Consider the following 22,049-nt stretch of genomic DNA (forward strand, 5'->3'; position numbering starts at 1 on the left):
TCAGCAATGCAAAAATCACTATGGGAAAAAACGAAAAACCTTACAGCCCAAATGAAAACTATTGACAGAAAATATGGCAAGTTCTCACTGGTACCAGTGATAGAGAACTACAAAGGTACGGTAGTACCAACCCTTACCTATGGAATGGGCGCAACCCTGACTATGCCAAACGAAATCTGGTGGAAACTGGAGGGCTACATATGGAAAACGGCACTAGGACTACCCAACGCTACCTCTATGGAGATCATCAGGAGAGAGCTTGGTCTACTCTCCCTGCAAGCGACAGTGCTGCAGTGCAACTGTTTAGAAACACCCTCGTACATGACAGCCCATCCATCTACAAAATCATTGCAAATGAAATAGCAAACCGACATCTAACTACCCTAAACCGGTGGGTAGACAAGCTCCGAGAGAAGCTAACTGAGATCACATGTACCGAAGATGATTTAAAAGCTAAACCAGTAAGAGTAAAATCTAAAATGGAGGCTCAGGACTGGATAGAGACTCTTGAGAAAGCCCAATCAAATAAACTAAGCAAGCATCTCCCTCCAAATTTCAGAAGATTGAAAGAGCCTATGGCAAATTGCATCAAATTTCCAAACAAACAACTAAGGAAATTTTACATGAGAGCTTGCCTAAACCTCCTCCCGGCGCGTGAAATTCAGGCTACAAGCGAACACCAAACAATGTAGACTATGTGCCCAGCCTAATAAGCCGGAAACAATAAAACATCTCCTGCTAAAATGTCCAAAGCTAAGATAGACAAGAGCCACATACAGCCTGTGCATAGATCTCCATGGAATGACAGAAGAAGAAGAAACAACATGGTGGAACAGGCTGATGTCAGGGGAGAAAACGAAATGGACAATAGCCGCAGTAAAAATCCTGGAAAATGCATTTGAAAAGATCGCCACGCAGCCTGCCCTTTGAACAACTATCCAGATGGAGGTGCCGAATGAAAGACTGCATCTGATCTAAACGTGTGTCTTTTTTACTACGCCCGCCAGATCCTGCTCTAACTGTCGCTGCCTCGATCCCTTATGCCTGCCTTCTCCACCTCATCTTCATCTTCATTTTCTTCTTCATCTTATACGCTCCTCTTCTGCCCTGCTGTCTATTTCTCTATTCTGTGGCTCTTTTAAACATGATCTGCAACATTCTTGTAAAAATTGCAAACGCAATTACATAAAAAGTAAATAAAGAAAGAAATAAAATTAAAAAATATATATATTTACATTAATTCTCTAAAATTATCTCAATTGTAAGTCAGTTTGCCTAATATTTATGTATTTAATGTGCATTGCATTTTCACAAATACATATAAACCATACAAGGCCTACAAAATAGAAGCCCAAAATAAAATTTTACCTCACCTCCTAGAGTCTGCATATATTAATGCATGATGTATCTTTCGTGGAAGTCCTAGTCATGCCTGGTACTTGGATATATGATGTTAGTCTCTGAGCCAAGATATGCTCAGACTGGAACAGCGCAGCTGCAGGATAGAAAGAAATGGAAGACCAGCCTTCTTTGCCTACGTCACATCTCCAGGCTCTAAAACCTAGTTCCCATCTACATTAGACATGCACCCTCACTACTAGTTCAGGAAGGAGACCATGACCCTTATCTTCAAAGAATCATTCCCCTAAAACACATAGGCCTTCTCATTTAATCTCTTACTTGGTTGTAATTAGCCATTAGCCTTCTGTCCCTTGCCTTGCTACACCTCCCTGTGCTTCTATTCCCTGGTTCCCTTGTGGCCACTTGTCATGCCGTGCTGTAATGTGCTCCATTACTTCCTGAAGCATATTGTTTTTTTCGCCTTTAGGGAACAACATGGCCTTGATATACATCAGTCAATGGTCCAACTGGCTATTTTCCTAATCACCAATAGTTTTAACATCCATGGAGACCAACCCCTCATCCCTCAAGCCTTGCCCTCAGGTCTCTTTGCCAGGGTGGAGTCCAGCAAAGTCTTCACCCAATCTGGGCCCAAGAGAGACTCTTTCCACATCAGACCATATCTGGCAGGTTGTAGTAGTCCAGCCTATTCCCCCTTCTCAATACCCTGTTTCTTGATGTCATTCAGTTTATCCCTTTTCTTTACAGATTCTGGAGCCAGATCTGGAAAAAGATGTATTATGTGCCCTTTGATATTCAAGACATCATTAGTTTGGGGTGCTAGGTTGCCAAAACTATTGCATTAGAATACAGATAGAGATAAATGGCATATGAGGAGGAACACAAAGCTTGTAGGTGTTTGGTTATTTGTCCACCAATTTATTGCCCATGGCCATGCTAATCCCTATGTCCATTCCCACCCAGTTGCTGTGAACAGAGGATAGCACAGGGGCAACGTGCTGGTCTTGGTAGAAAGACCATGCAGAACAACAGAGGTTCGAATCCCGGGTCCACGCTTAGAAACTGAACTCGGGTATGGTATTAGGTGCGTTACTAAAAAACTATTAAATAAATAAATACATTCCTTACCCTCGCCGTCCAAAACACCACCTCATGGGAACTCTTTCAGATTGCTTTACTCAAGCCTTGCCATCAATCAATTCCATCGAAGTGACAGCCAGTGTTTTTTTCAAAGCAGTCTTCTGAGGGTTAATGGCTTCATTGGAGTTGTAAAGGTGCTACTGGTGTAATAGAGATGCCTTAACCAGGTCTGGCTTCAGCCACTCTATTCATAAGCACTATGCATGTCCTTCGCTGAAGTTCTTTTAAAAATAACTATTGGAAAACCCAACAGTTTTGGCTTCTGTTATAAGTATTAGGCATTTTCCAGGGTCTGCTATTAGATGCCAATGTACTCGCACCATTTTGAACCTGCTATCATCAATAGCCAGTTAATAGGTTCCATGTGTTAATATCGCCATACAAAAATATCGCCACGCCATATTTTTGCAGAGATATTAACCCATGGAACCAGCGGAGGACACCCCCGCAAACCCCATATTTGTTTAAAGGGAGCGGGGCACACCCCCACAACTCCAGTCCCATTTACCCCATAAATTATCCCCACCAATAATATCGCCTATGGCCTTACCCCACGACCATATATATGGCGATATTATTGGTGGAGATATTACCCGATACCAGTTAATACCACTGCGGCAGTGCCTTGTAAGTGCCTTTCCACATGCCTACACTAATGCCCAAACTGTTGGTATTGCCAGTGCTCGTTTTTCTTGGCCAAAGCAAGAATCCTCTTCTCTTGCATGTCTAAAACTCTCTTTGGGTTGGACCTGCTTCCACTTTTTGATTAAACCCACCTATCGATATTTTAATTTAGTAGCACCTGCCTACATTTAGTGTGTAATCTGCTAAATGGAGGTCTTGCAGTTTAGAGAGCCAGAGCTCAGTGAACTGAACTGAATTGTCTCTCTCCATGCCATTTGGTAACTCACATCTCTACTTTCTCTGATGAGGACATTAACATTTTTCTTTAAAGTGTCAATTTTCTCTGTTTTTATTCTCTGTACATTGACTTCCCTATCATTGCTCTGAATCACATTTGTTTTCCTACTAGAATGAGCACATGTTCATTCAGTTTATCACATGTTTTCTGCAGCCTGGAGATGGAGGACTCAATTTGTTTCAGTGCTTCCAGAACATTGTCCCGGGGAGGTGGGTTGAAGGGAGCAGTGTGAGGAGGATCCAGGTGCTCATTAATCAGTCTCTTGGTGTGAATGTGTGTTTCCCTGGGAGCGAAAACCTAATATCCTCACCTTTCACTTTCCCTTTGAGGGCTCTTGTTGTTTGCTTGGCATGGTTCACCTCTTTTGATGTCCCAAAGGCAGCCCAACCCTATAGTTCTGCACCCGTAATAGGGGCCGCTCCTTGTCTTCTGGCTGTAAGCCCAGTCACCAGCACCTTTACAACGTGGCAGTCCTCTGTTCCACTTCCAGGTATTACTGTGGTGGCCACCAATATCCCAAAACACTCCCAAGGTCTCCTGGTATGGAGGAGTCATCGCCACACAACAGACGCGCTTCCTCCAATTGTGCTAGTCCTTCCTTGCCCCTGCATTTAAAACCGAGAACGCATAGTGGAGATGGGCAACTTTTATCCCTCTACTCCTTAGAGTGGCACCAGACTAACTTAAAAAGAAATCTGCATGGAGGAGGACTCTAGGGCAGGGCGGCAAGCAGGGAAGTTTTTCCAATGAAGGTGCACCACGGAACAGTGTCAACTGTGTGCGTCCACCATTGGAGAACTCTGAATGGCTGGATTGAGGAGGGAAGCTGAGGTGGCTTGAAGAGTGGAGGGCAATGGTAAGCAGTGGCAGACCGTTCTTACACAAAGTCGGTGAACAACGGAGTCCGAGCAGAGGTGATACAATGTAGGGAGAATTCACAAGAGCAGCACCCCTGCTTTGAATGTGGAGGCAGCCATTAAGGGACGCAGCAACAGGAACAACATTGTGGTGCCCTGGGAGCATTAGGGCCACTGAGGGGGGGGCTGGAAGATTGCCTGCCTCCCAAAAGGAGAGATTAAAAGCAAACCCTACCTTTGGTGGGGGAATTGAGATTGCAGAACAACAATCGAGAAACCAAGACGAGGATTGTAAACTGGTCTGAATTCGTTCTATGTGACACTTATTTCTTAAGCTATGCCTTTTACATTATACAGAGAGGGCTCTAATGCTTTTCAAGGAAGAAAGCTTCATTAGAAGGACCAAAACAAAGGAGAGTTGGAAGGCTGTAAGAAGGGAACTGTTTTCATGCTATCAGTGTTAGATGAATAAGGCCATCTCCCGAGGTTTGAGTGAGTTCACTGAACTTCCTATCCTGACATGCAGGTGATGCATGCCACAAGCGACTGGGCTGGTCTGGTTGCTACCGGATGTGCTTCCCCAAGGTTGGAAGAGAAATGGATCTTGCCACCTACCTGTCCCACCCCCAGATGTAGTATATTAGCCCCAGAGGCAGCCGTCTGCAAAAATGGCACAGACAGAAAGCCGGAGATCACAACCGTCCATGGAGCAGCAATCGCGCAACAGTCAGCTGAGGACTGGGAATGAACCTGCAGTCTTTGCAACCCTCTTTGGGAGAAAGCAACTAGCCAACATGAAGAATAACAGCGAAGAAGTGATTGTGTATCCTGCCTTCCAGCATCCATAACTGTGTGTTAAGAAAGATTTCCCTTGGGTGCAATTTTCCCTCCATTTATGGACCTCCCAGTCCCCCTCACCCCAAATCTTTTTGCTTTTGCTTGGTTTACCGAACCTGACTTTTTCCATTGGCGCACAGCCTTCAGCTGCACTCCTCCTGTTTTGTTTTTGCTCATTTGTTATGGGGAAACTGACACATCCTTCAGGCTGTCAGTACTGGTGAACGGTTTCCCTTAGTCTTTGACTATGTTGCCATTTCTTGGTAACTTTTTATCTATGTGCTGTGAGAAACCAGAAGGTGTCTCACCTACTAATCCCCGGGGATCTGTCATCCAGGTAGCCAGCACACGGCCATCGCTTTTGGATCCAGTTCCTGGGGGTGGACCAGTGCGGGAGGATCACCTGGGTGAGGGGTCTTGTGGGAGTGGGACACCTGATGATGAGGTATTCACTTCCCTGTAACACCTTTACCCCATCCTACCCGGTGGGATATTTGGGAACTCTAACCCCCCCTTTTTACAACCTGAACACTTTATCACTGACAGCCCGCTCTAAGGGAAAACAGACTAACACCCACGCCGTTTACCTGACCTGTCCCAATACTATGGTCACCCGAGGTCAGGCAATTATCGACAATCACTCACACCTGACTTCATTACACTTCCCCACACGGATAAAAGGCAGCGCACGAGAGCACACTCTGAGCGAGGCAAAGCACACGAGGAAACAGCAGTTCCAAGACGGAAGTTTAATGAGAGGAGAAAGATGGCGAAACAGAAGGGGGTCGCAAAGAGGAAAGTTCCCTTGACCTCTTCGGCAAGGAACCGTTACTTCCACAAAACATTGAGAGAAAGGGTAAGACCAGAAAACCAGGCTGAAGAATCCTAGATTGCATGTCGGAGGTACCCGGCGCCCTCCCGTGTCAATTATCAAGGCGGGAAGAATAGCAAGCTGCTGTGGTGCTGTCCTTGGCTCCAAGAACAAAGCAGCATCAGTGAAATCAACACAGCCAGTGTGTTGGGGAGACCGATACAAGACCGGTCTGTGTTGAAGCCAAGGTTGCAAGCGGCAACATTGTATTGCAAACCTTGGAACGAACATTGTTTGACATACGTGTGCTAAAAAATATATGTTCACTGCAAGTAAAGATTGAACTGCTGAGTGATTGAACTTTGAAACCAGGATACAATACCTTTGTTAGAGTGGTCTGGCACCGCGTTTGTGTTCAATCGAAGGTCTCTGGAAAGCATCCAGCTGAAAGTAAAAGATTTGTAGAGAATTGGGAATTGAAAGTGGTCCTGCGACGGGTCAAGCTAAATCCAGTGCAAAGTCGAAAGTCTTCGATGTGGATACAGTAAAGAAAGTTTTTGGTAAAGTAGATAAAGTTGGTCCGAGCTCGAAAAAGGGAGATCAATTGAAAGCTTTGTGTTAAAGTGGGTCTGAGCCCGGCAGAGGGGACCCTGGGTGAACAGAAAAACACCTGAGAGTTTGTTCATGTGAAATCCTAAGAAGAAATGAGCTTTCATTGTTGTGTTGCATCAGACCCTCTGAAAAAGAGACTTTGGCACAGACAGCTAAGATGTTGAAGTTTTAAACTGCACCCTCGTATTAGAGAAGCTAGAGACTGTACGAACCTTGAGTGTGCATCCTTGTCCCGTGTTAAAAAAAACGTGGGGATGGGAAGCCAAGGACTTGAATATCTTGACATATAATTTCTTTTACACTTTTCTTTTGCCAAGCCTGGATGGCCAAACACAGACTATGTCTTAATGACGACGAGATGGAGTTGCTCCTAGTGGGAACTCAAGCCAGACTTAACAGACTTAACAAACAGTTCAACGTTGATGGTAACATTATCATAGTCTCAAAAAATGTAAAAACTCTAGGTTTTCACATCGACTCTTCCATCTCTTTGACTAGACAAAGTAACGCAACAGTGTCCACCACTGCATACACTTGCAAGCTTATCAACGCTTGGAGACCTTTTCTGACCACAGGTAACTGCATCACTATGGCCAGAGCCTTAGTTCTATCCATGATACACTACTGCAATACTCTCTACCTCAGTACTAACAAACACAACCTAAATAAGCTTCAGACCTTCCAAAATAATGCCCTCGGAGCAGCAATCAACCACCTGAGATCGCTCTACATTTCAGAACTCAGGCACAGTGTACACTGGCTATCCATCCCACAAACAATCAATCTCAAATCCCTGTCGCTCACTTTCAAATGCGTACATAACCTAGCACCGAAGTACCTGTGTGACAAATTCACATGGAAATCCTCGGACCGGCCCACCAGGTCTGCATACCCCAATTCCCTGACAATTCCTAGGTTCAAGCTCCAAAAGGCAGGCGGCAGTAGTTTCCCAGTCCGTGCTGCCAAAATGTGGAACTCTCTACCAGCAACGCTCACAGCCGAACCTTCAAACAATACCTTCAGAAGTCAGGTAGCAACCTGGCTCAAACTGTCTGATCATCCACAATGCTAACACCACCTAGAAGGTATATCTTACCAGTTGGATATTCTTCCACCTTACCTGTCAATTGTACCTCATTCTTACTGTGTAACTACATCTCTGCGATTATCTGTAAGCCCATGTAACTTACCTACTGTATAATTATTAATAGCCTTCCTCTGTATTTACTGTGTATCCACTTCTATTCAATTTTCATGTACGTCCCTGTAAATGACCTATTGTATTACTATTAACTGGTATCCTTGTAATTGACCTCTGTATGTACATGTAATCTCCTTGCTTAACCAATGTAAGAAATGCGCCCAGATGCCTAAGGGCTTGGTGCGCTATAGAAATAATACAATACAATACAATACAATACAATACAAGGTTTATTTTGACAAGACACCACTAGGACTGCGTTATTATTTGATGGTCGTAGCTTGCTCCCATCTTTAGATTTAGGATTAGATAGGTTTTTTCAAACCCTTTTCACGTTCATTAAACACCCTTGAACTGTGATCACTTGTGTCCGTCTTACTGTTTGATACCATGCTTTACTTATACTTACTAGGAGTACTTGTCATGAATGTGAGAGTGTTTATGTTTCTGACTTTACCATTTTCAGATTGAATTGATAGACCGAGTTGATGACATCTACCGAAATACATCCTGGGACCCAGATTGGAAAGGTTATGGAGTTCAAATAGACCAGGTATGTAGTGATCCCTTCATCAGGAATTACAACTTCTGTTTCTTTTTAAAAAAATCTTTTTTTTTTCATTTGTACAAGATAGTCACATTTTTCTGGAGGTAATCAAAAGGACATGGATTTGTAATAATTTGTTTTCTGGAGACTTTACACTCCTCCCGAGATTTTTGATCAAGGGTCCTTGTTTGTTATTTCCATTTTGTGGCCAAACCTGTCAAAAGGCATATCCTTGATGTTTAAGAGCTATATTGTGGTGCACCCTAGAACTTAAAATTCGGAAAATTAACACATCAAAATGTAATAATCACTCCCTCCATTGTATTTTATTGGCGGTAGCAGAAGGGGATTTGAAAAGAAACACTGTGCATTGGCCAAAGCATGACAATAGCAATCATTGCTGTTGTTAAAGAATGACAACAGCAATGCGTAGCAATCCCATTTTTTTGGGGGTGCTTTACAAAGGAAGTTGATGCTGGAAGGAAGAAGTTACATTAACCTAGATGTCAGAAGACAATCCAATTGGCTCTCTACAGCGGATAAAATTAAACTTAAAACAGTATCACTAACATACAAAAGTATTAATGATTTAGCCCCCAAATACCTAACAGAAAGGTTCAAAATAAGAATTTCCAATAGACCCAACAGAGAAGCTTATACCAACCAGCTAGTTGTGCCCCCTTTTAAACTGAGCACTGCCGGAGGTAACAGCTTCCCTGTCAAAGCAGCCCAGTTGTGGAACTCCCTCCCTACCTAGTTAAGGTCTGACCAATCCTATCCGCACTTCAGACTTAACTGTATTAAATGGCTCAAAGAAAATGACCTGTAACTGACCGACACCAAGACTACCTACATTTTACCCACCTGTTTCAATCTTAATCTCGAGTTGAATGCATACTTACATGCTCTTCCCCCAGCCTATTCCACCTTGCTCTTTGTCTTAATGTTTACTGTGTATACATCTCTATGTATATATAACTTTGTATATTACCTCGTGTACAAACTGTATATTACCCCGTGTACAAACCTTTAGTGTAATCATTTTCCCGTTGTCAATGTATCTTGTACCTACTTGAAATGTGTAACTGTAACTTGTAAACTTAAAGTATTCTTGTACACGCGCCCGGATACCTTCGGGTCTGGCGCGCACTGTAAATAAATAAATAAACAAACAAACCATTAGGAAGCGCGCATATTGGTAAACATTGTTACATAAAAGGCAGTATGAGGTGAGGTGGAGCCCAGCAACAGCCCAGTTGTGGGTAGGAAGCACAAATCCAGCCCAGTGGACGGGTATGAGAGGGAGATGGACAGGAATTGTGGAGCAATGGCAGCCTGTAAACAGCCTAGGAGTGTGTATGGAATGTGGGGAAGGTAGAATGGCCTGGGGACCGTCCCAAGTGTGGGCAGGGCAGGTGAGGGGAGGTGATGGAATGTATAGTGAAAGGGGCCCAGAACCGGCCCGGGAGCAAGGAATGCCCAGGTGTAGAGAGTGAACCCATGGAGCCCAGAAAAAGCCCAGGGATTGGCTGTGTAAGAGAGGGGAGGGAATCGGGGAGCCAAGGGAGCACAGAATGAGCCCTAGGGACTTCTTGTGGTACAGGAATGCGGTGCGAAAGCTCAATCAGCCCAACCGTGTGCCATGGGGTTAAGAGAGGAGGAAATGGGGGAGTGAAGGGTACCCAGAACTGGCCTAGAGGCAGGGTGGAGTGTGAGAGGAGAGGGAAAGGGGAGCAAAGAGAATATTGAACAAGCCAGTGGGTGAGGGAATCTCTTGGGAGATGGGAAGGGGTTGGAGAAGTCCCTAGTGTTACATCATCTGGTGTCATCTGCCCATTGTGTCTAGCGAACATTGTGAAAGTGGCCAGGCCAATGGGCAAATAGGAGCTCTCTTCTCCAAGCACTCTTTCCAGACCATCTAGGCAGTTCTTTAAGAGGTGCAGGAACTTAGACGCAGGAAGAACATTGGTCCGTTTCTGAACCCGGCAATGAATTCTTGGGGCAAATCTGGGGTAAAGTTGAGGCTCAGGAATCCTGGATCCAAGCAGTTTGAATGGCTTACTCCTTTCCTTTGTAGTGGCGCTCTCATGAGGTGAGGAAAAGTGGCTATAGGATCATGCTGTAGCAATTTCTTTTTTAACAACTTTTATTTATGTTGGTTACAGCATAACAGGCATGGTATACATTATGGGAGAACACCCGTCAATAGCAATTTGCATGAAATATGTTCAATCAAACCCTCTCCCCGTGGCTCCTCTCGTGCTCCCCTCCATGTCTGACACTCTGTTGGTCCGGAGATCTATCATGGTTCTGGGGTCCCAAGAAGTTTAACAGGCGCGGTTGGAAAGTCAGTGCTGAGAATCTGCTATGATACTCCAACACTGGGGCCCAGCAGTCTGTGAATCGGTGGAGGGCCCCCTCTTTCGCTGCTATGACTTTCTCGGACACTAATATTTCCCAGACCTTTATCCACCAGAGGGGTAGTATGGGGCCTTCTTGCGTTTTCCATTTGCGTGCCACTGTGATCTTGGCCGCCAACAGTAGTTGTGTCAGCAGTTTAGCCGCGCGTCCTGTCTTGGGATAGGAATCCTGGTCTGTTACTCCTAGGAGGATTACCTCCGGGTCCATCGGCAGCTGGCGTTGTGATGTCCTCAATGGCTTGAACAATCTCCTTCCAGAAGGACTGCACCGTTGGGCAACTCCACCACATATGAAAGAAGGAACCCCGTTCGCCACAGCGTCTCCAACAGCCAGGGTCTATGGATGGGTTGCAGTGGTGTAAGCTGGTCGGGGAGAGGTACTAGCAGTGGAGGAGCTTAAGGGCGCATTCTTTGTTCGTGACACATCTGGAAGCCGAGTTAATCCTGGTCGATATCTCCACCCATGTCTGGTCTTCGATGGGGTGTCCCAGGTCTGTCTCCCATGCGGCCATGTATGAGGGCCTGATCTGTAATATGTCTTCCTGGAGGAGGCGGTATAGCTTAGAGATCCGTCCTTGTTGTGTGCTTTCCTCCAGTGCGTGCTCAAGGGGGTGCAGGTCTCGGGTCTCCCCCTGGCGAACTGTTGGCTGCGAGATCCAGTGGCGGAGTTGAGCATATGTGAACCTTTCCCTCTCCGATATCTGCAGGCGGCCTTTACATTCTTCGAAGCTGAGCGGAGAGCTGCCTTCGAAAGAGTTGCGAGAGGGATCGAAGGCCTCCTTCGGTCCATCGGCTGAAGTTCACCGCTACCATGCCTGGGGAGAAGTCGGGGTTCCAAATGATCGGGGAAAGCGGGCTGAGGCCTTTGGGTAGCTTTTTCCTTCGTCTGGCCCACGCCCACGCCTCTAGGGTCGCCTTGGAGGTTAGGCGCAGTTGTGGACCATGGCTCCGGAGGGCCCTCGGGATCTGCAGTAGGGAGTGGAGCCGTGGCTGAGATTTAGCATGTTCGATCCGGGTCCATTGTGGGTGGGGGCTTCCTGTTCAGCCCATGCGGCAATGCTGGCCAGTTGAGCTGCCAGAAAATAGTTTGTGAGGTTGAGTAGACCCAGGTCGCCCCATTTAGCTGCCCCTGTCATTACTCTCACTGGAATTCTGACTTTTCGTCCCCTCCAGACAAATTTTGTGAGCTTCTTCTGTAGTTGCTCCAGGGCCTGTTTCAGAGGGGGAACTGGGAGTGTGGAACACAGGTACAGCAGTCTGGGGAGTAAGTTCATTTTGCATGCTGTGATTCGCCCCAATAGGGAGATTTCCTGGTTGTCCCAGCGTTGCAGGTCCCTCTCCAGTTCTTTGAATAGAGGTGGGTAGTTGGCCGTATATAGCTTTTTAGGGTCTGCGGTGAGGCGAATTCCTAGGTAGTCTGAGGAGTCCGAGTTCCATCTCAGTGGGCAGAGTGTTTGAAGGGTGGTTACGAGTGAGTCCTCCAGGTTGATGCGCAGTGCTTCCGATTTGGAGTAGTTTACCTGGAATCCCGCTACTTGTTCAAATGTCTCTAGTTCGGTAAGAACGGCAGGCAGCGAGGTTTGACAGTTGGTGATGATGGAGAGCATCACGTCGTCAGCATATAGCGATATTTTGAACTGCTCCCCGTTTATGTCCATCCCAGAGATTTTGTCATTAGCTCGTATCCTTTGGGCGAAAGGTTCCATGACCAGGGCAAATATCAAGGGGGAGAGCGGGCAGCCTTGTCTTGTTCCACAGGAGAGCGGGATCAGGGAGGTGGTTTTTTGATTAAGCCGTAATGATGTTTTCGGGGCTTTGTAGTTTGCTAATAGCATTCTTTGGAATAGGGGGCCAAATCGGAATGCCTTCAATCTGAGCCGCATAAAGTTTCAGTCCACCATGTCGAAGGCTTTGGTGGCATCCAGGGTCAGGACCGCCAAGCCCTGTTGGTTTTGGGTCGCCATTTCAATGAGATTGAGTGTTCGACAGATGTTATCTGCAGTGCTCCTGCCTCGGATGAATCCCGCCTGGTCCTGGTCAATGATATATGGTAGGACCTGGGCTAGCCTATTCGCTAAGACCTTAGAGTATACGTTTGCATCCACATTGCGAAGTGCAATTGGCCTGTACGATGAGCATTCCGTTGGGTCCTTGCCTGGTTTCAGGAGCATGATTGTGGTGTGTTCTTGCATGGATGGGGCTACGGAGCCTGTGTCCCGGAAGGAGTTGAAGAGCTCTGTCAGCGGGTTCAGAAGCAAGGGGCGAAATAGTGTGTAGAATTTAGGCGGGAATCCGTCCGGCCCTGGGGCTTAATGATTTAAGAGTTTCTTCTACTTCTTCGGCCGTGAATGGGGCCTCAAGGGCGGCGCTGGCTGTTCCAGAGAGCCGTGGCAATCTGGCTTCTGCTATGAATTGTTTTTGGAGGGCCTGTGGGCGAGGGGCAGAGGATAGGGTGTTGGCCATGTGGGCCGTTGCTATTTGGTGTTTAGCTTCTTCCCCATATCGGGTTCTGCCCTTCGGGTCTTTCAGCGCAGTGATGTGGTTTCGTCGGCAGGTTTTGGCTAGTTTGCTCACCAGGTATTTGTTGGCTTTATTGCCTTTCGCGTAATAGGACTGCTTCGTCCTAATCAGGGACTGTGCTTTGTCCTCAGCATAGTGAGCCTCCAGCTTGGTGCGGGCTAGTCTTGCCAGTTAGACGGCTTTGGGTGACCATTTTCTTTTTAGAGTCGAGTCTGCCTCCGCCATCTCCTTTTCTAGCTGGTCCCTCTGAGCGGCTCGCCTCTTCCTGTATGCGGCTGCCTGAGCTATTAATTCTCCTCTGATTACGGCTTTCATGGCCTCCCATCTCGTGGCTGTAGAGGTGAGGTCGGGGGGGTTCTCTTTAAAGTAGCATGTGATTGCTTTGGATATACTATCACAAACCGCCATGTCATGCAACATCGGCTCGTATAGGGTCCATCGGCGCCTTTCAGGGGGGTCCGGGTCAAAGACCCTTGCAGTAAGGAGGATTGGGGAGTGATTCGATAGGGCCCTTGTGCCGATTGTCACTTCATCCGTGAACTGTAAGAGTTTTGGGCTTGCTAGGATCAAGTCAATTCGGGATGAGGAGCGGTGGACGTGTGAGAAAAAGGAGTATTCTGTTGTCTGGATGAAGGACCCTCCAGGTGTCCACCAGGCCCTCTGAGCAGGTGGCAAAGGCTCAGGGCAATCTTGAAATCTCTGGGTAATGGGGGGGGCCCGTTCTGTCTATCAGGGGATTGGGGACTCCATTGAAGTCTCCCCCTAGGACCACCTGGCCCTCGAGGAAGGGGAGAAGAGATGATTCCAGCTCTGCAAAGAAGGTTTCCTGACCATCGTTTGGCGCGTAGACCGCGATCAATGTGTGAAGCTGGCCGTAGAGGTCCCCTTTGATCGCTATGAATCTGCCATCTGGGCTCTGCAGGATTCCTTTCTCTTTAAAGGGAGTGCCCCTCGCTAGGAGAATCACTGTGCCTCCTTTTTTGTTTGGTCCTGAAGACAAGTATTGGGTTGGGAATGCTCGGGATCGTAGCCTAGGGAAGTCCTCCGCTAGGAGGTGCGTTTCCTGGAGGAACGCCACTGAGGCTTGGAGGTCTTGTAGGCGGCGTAGGATGGATTTGCGTTTTACGGGGGAGTTTAGGCCCCAGACGTTCAGGGAGACATAGCGTAGCTTAGTATGTGGTGGGGGAGAGGAGAGCTGGTCATTTTCGGTGGTCAGGTACGCAGTGGAGGGGGCTTAAACGGACGCTGGCGGGAGAATTCCAGGAGAGGGCTGTAGTTGCCGGTCTGCTGCAACCAGGTTTTAACAGTAAACTAACCAGGGCCAAACTTGGCCTGGTAACTTAAAGGGCCGGAGAAGAAGGGCCAACAACCAGGAGGGCTGGGGGAGGTCCCAGCCCGCAAGAAGGAAAAGAACCAAAAACTAGTCAGTTGGGGCCTGAGAGGCCAATTTTGCTTCAAACCCATTTCTGGGTCCCCATCCAGCTGGTCTCCTGTGTTCTGAGGATCAATGGGCAAATTCCCAGCCATGGGATGGTTTGTTGTGTAGGTCTACCTACAGTTAAGGCATCCAGTGTCATTGAGGGCCCAGTCCAATTTCTCCCTGGGATCCCTGTCTCCAGGTCTTAACTAGACTGGCGGGGGATGGGTCATGTCCTTTTTGAGGTAGTTTGACTGTGTCCATGTTGTTTAGTCCTTGGCGCACCTCAGGCTCATCTTTTGCTCTTACAATCCTTCCAACTCATGTTCTGTTTATAATAAGAACTCTGTATCAGAGTGTAACCTCGCGTTTCTGAGGATCTTCCTCATTTCTAATCCTCACCATCTCTCTTGAAATATGTCTTTTTTGAATTCTGTGGATTAATCTTTCCATCTCAAGTCAGAAATGTTTCACCCATATATGCTTTAGACTACAGTTTTCCACCAGCCGAGGGTGTTATGCTGATTGTAAGCATCAGATACATTTAGCAATTAGTACCTGGTGAGGGTGTGGCTTCGACCTCCCAGCCAATGAGGAGGGTCAGAACAAGGGCTTTACCACATGATAAAGCCCCCCTGCTTCGAGCCTCCTCATATCTAATGTAATCGTCCGTAGTTTGCATATACAGTCTAAATACGAGCCAATAATTCACTAAATGCAAGTTCTTCAACACAGGAACAATATATCCCTGCCTTGATCTTTTTTTATGTAACAGCAGAAGAATAAGATATGTAGACTTGATCTACGTCTCACTCCATCGCATTCATATTCAGAGTTGAAGTCTGAATCCTGTTTAAACATCCCTGTATGAGCTGGGACTTGATGGAGACAAACATTTGTCATTAATTGCCTTGTTTTAACATTTGTTACAGCATTTAAACAAGTGTCTTTCAAGTCTAGAAATACAACATTCATTTAGTACAATCTCACTGTAGATTTCCTTTGTATGGCTCTCCCAATGGTCGGGTCATATTTCTTTATCTGTTGTTTCAGACATTTTTTATCTGACTTAACTATGTCCCGTCTATTTAAATATAGCTTTGACAGACCTACAGAAGATGTATCATTCCTAAAGCATGTCGGTCATCTTATCTATTTTATATCAGCTAGCATCTTCTCTCACAGACTGAGTCAGTTTGGCTTGCTTATTAGACCAAATTGTCAACCATAGGAATGCAGTGGCCACGTCTAGTATGATTATAATATTCAATTCTTGATGAAGAGGTTCTCTTGCTGTGCATTTCCTTATTCCCTGAATTTATTGTAAGCAATAACGTTCTGTTTTGCCTAAATAGTCATGAAAATGTAGGGACCGTACAACCTGCACCATTACAAGCTTGCCACGTTTTGCTTTATAATTGTTCAGCATTGTCTCCAACCTATCATGAAACGTGTAATCCACATATTATATTTTACCACATGCACTGAAGAATTCTGAGCATGTGTCTGCCAGGATCGATTCTTATTAAAACAGATGCATAGATTAGCAACCTCAAGTACTTCTAAGCTAGTATGACATGTTGGGGACATTTTACTCTTCCAGTTTTTGACAACCATAATTTTACATTTAACATTCGCCTTCATTTTATGGATTGTCATAAATGAAAAGGAAGGTGGGTACAACCTTACAGTATACATTGTTAAATACAATGTAAATATTGTATTGGTGCAAACCAGTGACCACCCTACACAATGTGGGAAGATAAATTAGGGAAGGGCCTGAGGAAAGATTCCTCATACTTGATTGCACACATAAGCACCAAAAGATGCTGAATGTTTCAAGTTGCTTGTGATAAATAAAATACTACAAGTTCAAATAAAATACTACAGGTTCTGTAATTCTCTCTTCTTTTAATGTCCCATCATCCGGATTGCACTGAGACAGATAAACACGTGGTCAATGGAGTTTGGACCAAAGGTCCTTTATCAGGGTAAGCTCTACGTGAGTAATCTGTGATATATGGTGTTAATGTTCTGTGTTTGAGGGCATCAGAACCAGCAATAATTGGGCCCAACGGTTTATTTGCTCCAGTGTGCTGTTGGGCGGTGAAGCTGTAGCTTACCATGTATTGCAGATCACTCGCACTGAGCTCGCCCTGATAAAGGAACTTTGTTCTGAAATGCATTGGCCAAGTATGTGTAATCCGAATGATGGCACATTAAAAGAAGAAGAGACCAATAAATGCAAAAAGCAATCCCCCCCCTCTGACCGTAAAATGTCAACTGTGAAAAAGACCATGTCTATATGCAAGTGTGAACCATGAACATTTGAAAAGTATGTGATGTCCTTTTTGTTCAGGTGACATTTTCTCCAACTGTCTATTAGCACCAAATCCCATCATTTATTTTTGAACTTGGCTTTTGCTGCCTTTCTCCCTATATACCCTGATGAAGTGGAGTATTCTAGATTGGTACCCATCACGCAAATAGTCTCCTGGCACTATAATTAACCCAACTGTCCATGAGTCTGTTTTTTTTTTCATAACATTTTATTGGGTTTTACAGTTATACACAACATCAGCAACATTGCAATATTCGATAATCGTGCCAGTACAATAATGCAGTTCACGCCAGGGGATAGGTGATGCGATGGTTAGTGCTCTGTCTATATTTGTCCATGTCCATGCCTGTTCATGGTGCCAGGGCGGGCCCCTGTGCTCTGGGTCATCCCCTCCTGTTAGTTTAGTAAAGCGGGCTGCCTTGGAGCCATCTGGTCAGTGGAGGTCTTCTAGTGAGAGCTGGAAACTTAGCTGCGTAGTCCATAGATGGATCCCAGATATTTAGGGCTCTGTTCAGAAAGCCTGCTCGAATTGCCGTGACATTTTCAGCGACGGCTATTTTCCAGCATTTGGACCACCATAATGCTACTAAGGGTCCATCTTCGTTTTTCCACAGCCGGGCCATTGCAATTTTTGCTGCCAGAAGTAGGTGCGTGCACAGGCGAGGGATGTGGCCCGAGATTGGGAATGCCCGTCCTCCTGTTTCACCCAAGAGGATTATCCCGGGGTCCCAGGGGATGGAGAGACCGGTGATTTCCTTGATGTGGCTTGTTAACTCTTTCCAATATGCCTCTGCTTTTGGGCAGGTCCAGACCATGTGGAATAGTGTGCCAAGGGTGGGACATCCACGCCAACAGTTTAGCCCTTTTTAGCTGTGCTGGAGTAACATAATACCTATAGCAGAGTTTGTAGCCCCCTTCCATGTTCGTGATGCACTGAGAGCTCTTATCCAGTCTAGTCCAGATTTTCTCCCATTCCTCAACCTCTATTTCCCGGCCCAGGTCCTTCTCCCATTCAAGCATATGTCTTTCTTTTTTGGAGGGCTCTGACCTGTCTAGGAGTCGATAAAGAACCGAGGTTCTCCCTCTTGTAGTTGGGGTTGTTAGAGAAAGTTCCAGTGCCGTTAATTCTCTGGTGCATTTTTCCTTGACTTCTCTATGGGACAGCCAATGCCGAATTTGAGCATAGTGGAATCTTTCCCGCTCGCCCACTCCGAATTTTGTCTTGCACCTCTCGAACGGTATGGGCATTCCCTCTTCCAGGAAGTCGCTTGTTTTTAGTAATCCTCCATCCTTCCAGGGCTCGAAGCCAAGCGGGGGATTGCATGGTGAGAATTTGGGGTTGTTCCAGATAGGGGTCAGAGGACCAGTGCACCCTGGATACCCCATTTCCGGGCTGCGACTTTCCAGCTGCGAACGATTGTGATTGTCGCGGAAGGGGACCACTATTTGCTTGGGATTTTATATTTGACAGGTGTGGAAGCTCTGATGGGGTAACCGGGCACCAGGCCTCCTCTAATTGGTTCCACTTCGGGAGGTCTGTCTCCTGGACCCAGAAGTATGCATGTGACAGCTGCGCTGGTAGGGCATATCTGGCAACATCGGGTACCCCCAGCCCCTCTTGCGCTTTCCCCCGCATCATGATTCTTCTTCCGATTCAGGGCTCCCCCCCCCCCCACAGACAAATTCCTGTATTTTCTTTTGCAACGATGCCAAGACGGGACCCGGGATGTGAGTCGGTAATGCTGTACAGTAGTACAGTCACCTGGGGATTATATTCATTTTTATGGCTGTGATCCGCACGAACCAGGAGATTTCTTGGGCCTTCCATCGCTTTAAGTCGTTTTGGAATTCATTGATTAACTGCGGGAAGTTGCTTGATTACAAGCGTGATGGGTCTTTAGTGATGTGTACCCTAAGGTATTCAATTGCTCCTTTCGCCCATGCGATTGGCATTAGGGGTGTAAGGCTGATTCTTTCCTGTTTGGGGAGATTAATTGCTAGGACTGAGGATTTGTCCAAATTGACCCTGAACCCGGAGAGTGCTCCGAATTCCTTGACTTCTTCCCATAGGGCCCCAGAGACGACTCCAGGTTTGATGCTGTTATTAGCACATCGTCTGCGTATCAAGCAATTTTATATTTATAGTCTCCCACGGTGATCCCCTTTATCCTCATGTTCTGCCTAATTCTTGCTGCGAAAGGCTCCATGTATAGGGCGAAAATCAGGGGTGAGAGTGGGCAGCCCTGCCTAGTGCCCCTGGATATGTGTATTACCTCGGACCTGGTGCCGTTGACCCGTAATTGTGTGGTGGGGGTTTGATAATTGGCCATCACCCAGGTGATAAAATTTGGGCCGAAGCCATAGTGCTCGAGCACAGCTCGGATGTATCCCCAGTCCACCAAATCAAAGGCTTTATGTGCGTCCAAAGATATGACTGCAATTCCCACGCCCGCCCTGTGGGCGCTCTCAATGATGTTTATCGTCCTCCTTATATTGTCGTGGGTCCCCCTCCCTGGAATAAATCCCGTTTGATCGTGATCTATCAGGCTCGGAAGAGTCGCCCCCAGTCTGCTGGCTAGGATCTTAGCGAAAATGTTCCCCTCATTGTTCAATAGGGTGATCGGGCGGTAGGAGGCAGCCAACTCGGGGTCTTTCCCAGCTTTGTGTAGTAGCACTGTGAGCGACTCCGCCATTGACCTGGTGATCGATTTCGATGACAGGAAGGAATTGAATAGGGTCGACATCTGCGGTGCGAGTATGCTTGCTTTTTTTTTTTTTTTTATAGAAGTTTGCGGATAGGCCGTCTGGGCCCGGTGCAATGGTTTTGAGGGATTCTAGGGATTCTAGCTGGGCTTCGTTTTGAGGGCAGATAGTTCGCAAGTACGCTGGCAGGCTGTCTATCGGTGTGGGTTCCTCTGACATTATAGCTTTATGATGCCTCACTAGTTTGCTGATTTTATCCGCTTCAGAGTAGTGTATTTTACCGTCGGCTCCCGTTTGAGGATATTGTTCCTACTATGGATCTTTTTCAGGTTTTGTGCCAGCACTCTGTTCGCCTTATTCCCTTTGCTATAATAGAACTGTCTCGTGAAGGCTAATGATTTGGCTGTCCTGTCGGCCCAGTGCATTTCTAGTGCTATTTTGGCTTTCCTCCGGGCCCTTTCTGTTTTCCTGGAGCTGCGAGATTTCAACTCTGCCTCCAAATGTTTTACCTTTTCCTCCAGCTTGGCTGCAGCAATGTTCGAGATCCGTCTCTGTTCTGTCCCTGCGCTGATTAGGGACCCTCTGACCACTGCTTTCATAGCATCCCAGATCATATTGATGGGGGAGTCATCAATCCTGTTCTCCTTGAAATAATTGGTTATTGTTTCCCCAATTTCCGTTCTGATGCACTCGTCTAACAATAGGGAATCGTTCAATTTCCAATGTCTCTGAGTGGGGTGCCTTTGCCCCGATATGACGAGGTTTGCGGAAACTGGGGCGTGATCAGATATCATGCATGTGTGGATTTCTGCTTTATTTAAACAAGGATAAAGTACCCCAGAGATTAAGTCTATTCTTGAGAATCCTTAATGTACACAGGAGTTTTGGGTGTAGTCCCTTGATGTTCCGTTGAATAGCCTCCAGGCGTCGACAGATTCCGTTTCCCTGAGCCGCTTTGCCATGGTTAGTGCTTGCGCGAAGTCTGCATTTGTGGGCGGCAGAGTTTTGTCCACTTGGGGATTTGGCATAGTATTGAAATCCCCGCCCATAATCGGGTGCCCCTCCTGAAAAGATAAGATGGTGGGAATTAGGTCAGAGATAAATTTGGCTTGGGACGTGTTGTGGCCATAGATGGTAATAATAGTGATAGGGAGTTCCTCAAATAGACCCTTAAGTAGGAGGAAGCGGCCTCCCGGGTCTCTTCTCACTGTGATCTTTCATAATGGGACCCTGTCACTCAGCAATATTGCCACCCCTCTTTTCTTCTCTCCAGACGTGGCGAAGTAAGCTTTTTTTTATATCTGCTGAATCGAACCCGATGTTCATCTTCCTGTAGCAAATGAGTTTCTTGGAGAAGAACAATGTCTCCGGCTAATTGTCCCAGTCTATGTTCAACTGATCTGCGCTTCCTTGGTGAGTTCAGCCCTTGGACGTTGCATGAGAGGATTACTACTTCGCTTGTGTCGGCCATCCCCTCGCTCTTCTACATTGGCTATGGTGAGCTCTTTGTCCCCTGCTGACTCCTGCATCTTTGAGTGCGGGGCAAGGCCGCTGTATTGGCATTACACAGGCAATGGTGTCGATGTAACGTGTTGTGATGTTGGCTGAGAGGGCGGACCCTGGGCGTCCCGACTCTCAGTGCTTTGAACTTGTCCATCTGTGATCCTCTCCCACCCCCCTCCCCCTTCTTGGTCTAGTAGGGAAAACCTCATCCTACTGCGAATGGGAAAACTGGTGGCACTAGTGCACTAGAAGGTGGCCATCTGGGCCGCCGAAACAAAATACGGTGGAGTTCGAACGTTGCTCCCGCACTGCAACTGTAAAAATAGGCTCCTTTTGCTAAGAATCCAGCTTGCCGTGGAGTTGCTGACTCTGTGAGGGCTGTTGTTCCCCCCCCCCCCCCTCAACCCCCTGTTAGCTCCCTAATCGGGAATTAGTGTCGTGGAGCCCATGGATCTTGGTTCAGCCATTGATATTGCTGTTCATCCCGGGATGGACTCTTTCCGGGGAGGACCTCGGAGCCTGCGCCGTCTGCTGGCTTTTGTCCAGGTTGCTTCCGACTGCTTTCTGGGGATTACCCGGCCTGTCCCCTCGGATTCTGATTCCCCCTCGCCTCCTTTAAAGCCCATAAATGTGTCCGCCTCCTTTGGTGATTGGATTTGTTTCTGAGCCCCCTCCCATGTGAATCTAACCGAGGTCGGGGAAACCCCAGTGGTATGGGATCTTTCTTTCGCGCAGCCATTCCGTGAATGCTCTCATAGCTTTTCCTTTTTTGAAGAGTGGAGTTCGCTAGGTCCTGATAGAGAGAGATTGTGGACCCTTAGAAGGTGATTTGGTGCATTTGCCTCGCCTCCCGCAT

General features: G+C 46.8%; 1 protein-coding gene across 2 annotated transcripts in view; it reads left to right on the forward strand.

The window, feature by feature from the left end:
- Nucleotides 1-22,049, forward strand: part of ADAM17 (ADAM metallopeptidase domain 17) — a 1,432,827-nt gene that overhangs the window by 568,947 nt on the left and 841,831 nt on the right. For both annotated transcript variants that reach the window (XM_069605995.1, XM_069605996.1), the window contains exon 7: nucleotides 8,209-8,295. In XM_069605995.1, the coding sequence (XP_069462096.1) occupies nucleotides 8,209-8,295 (87 nt within the window). The remainder of the gene's footprint in view (nucleotides 1-8,208; nucleotides 8,296-22,049) is intronic.

The sequence above is a fragment of the Ambystoma mexicanum genome, chromosome 4p (assembly GCF_040938575.1).
Source record: "Ambystoma mexicanum isolate Mex_15411 chromosome 4p, UKY_AmexF1_1, whole genome shotgun sequence".
Classification (NCBI taxonomy): domain Eukaryota; kingdom Metazoa; phylum Chordata; class Amphibia; order Caudata; family Ambystomatidae; genus Ambystoma; species Ambystoma mexicanum.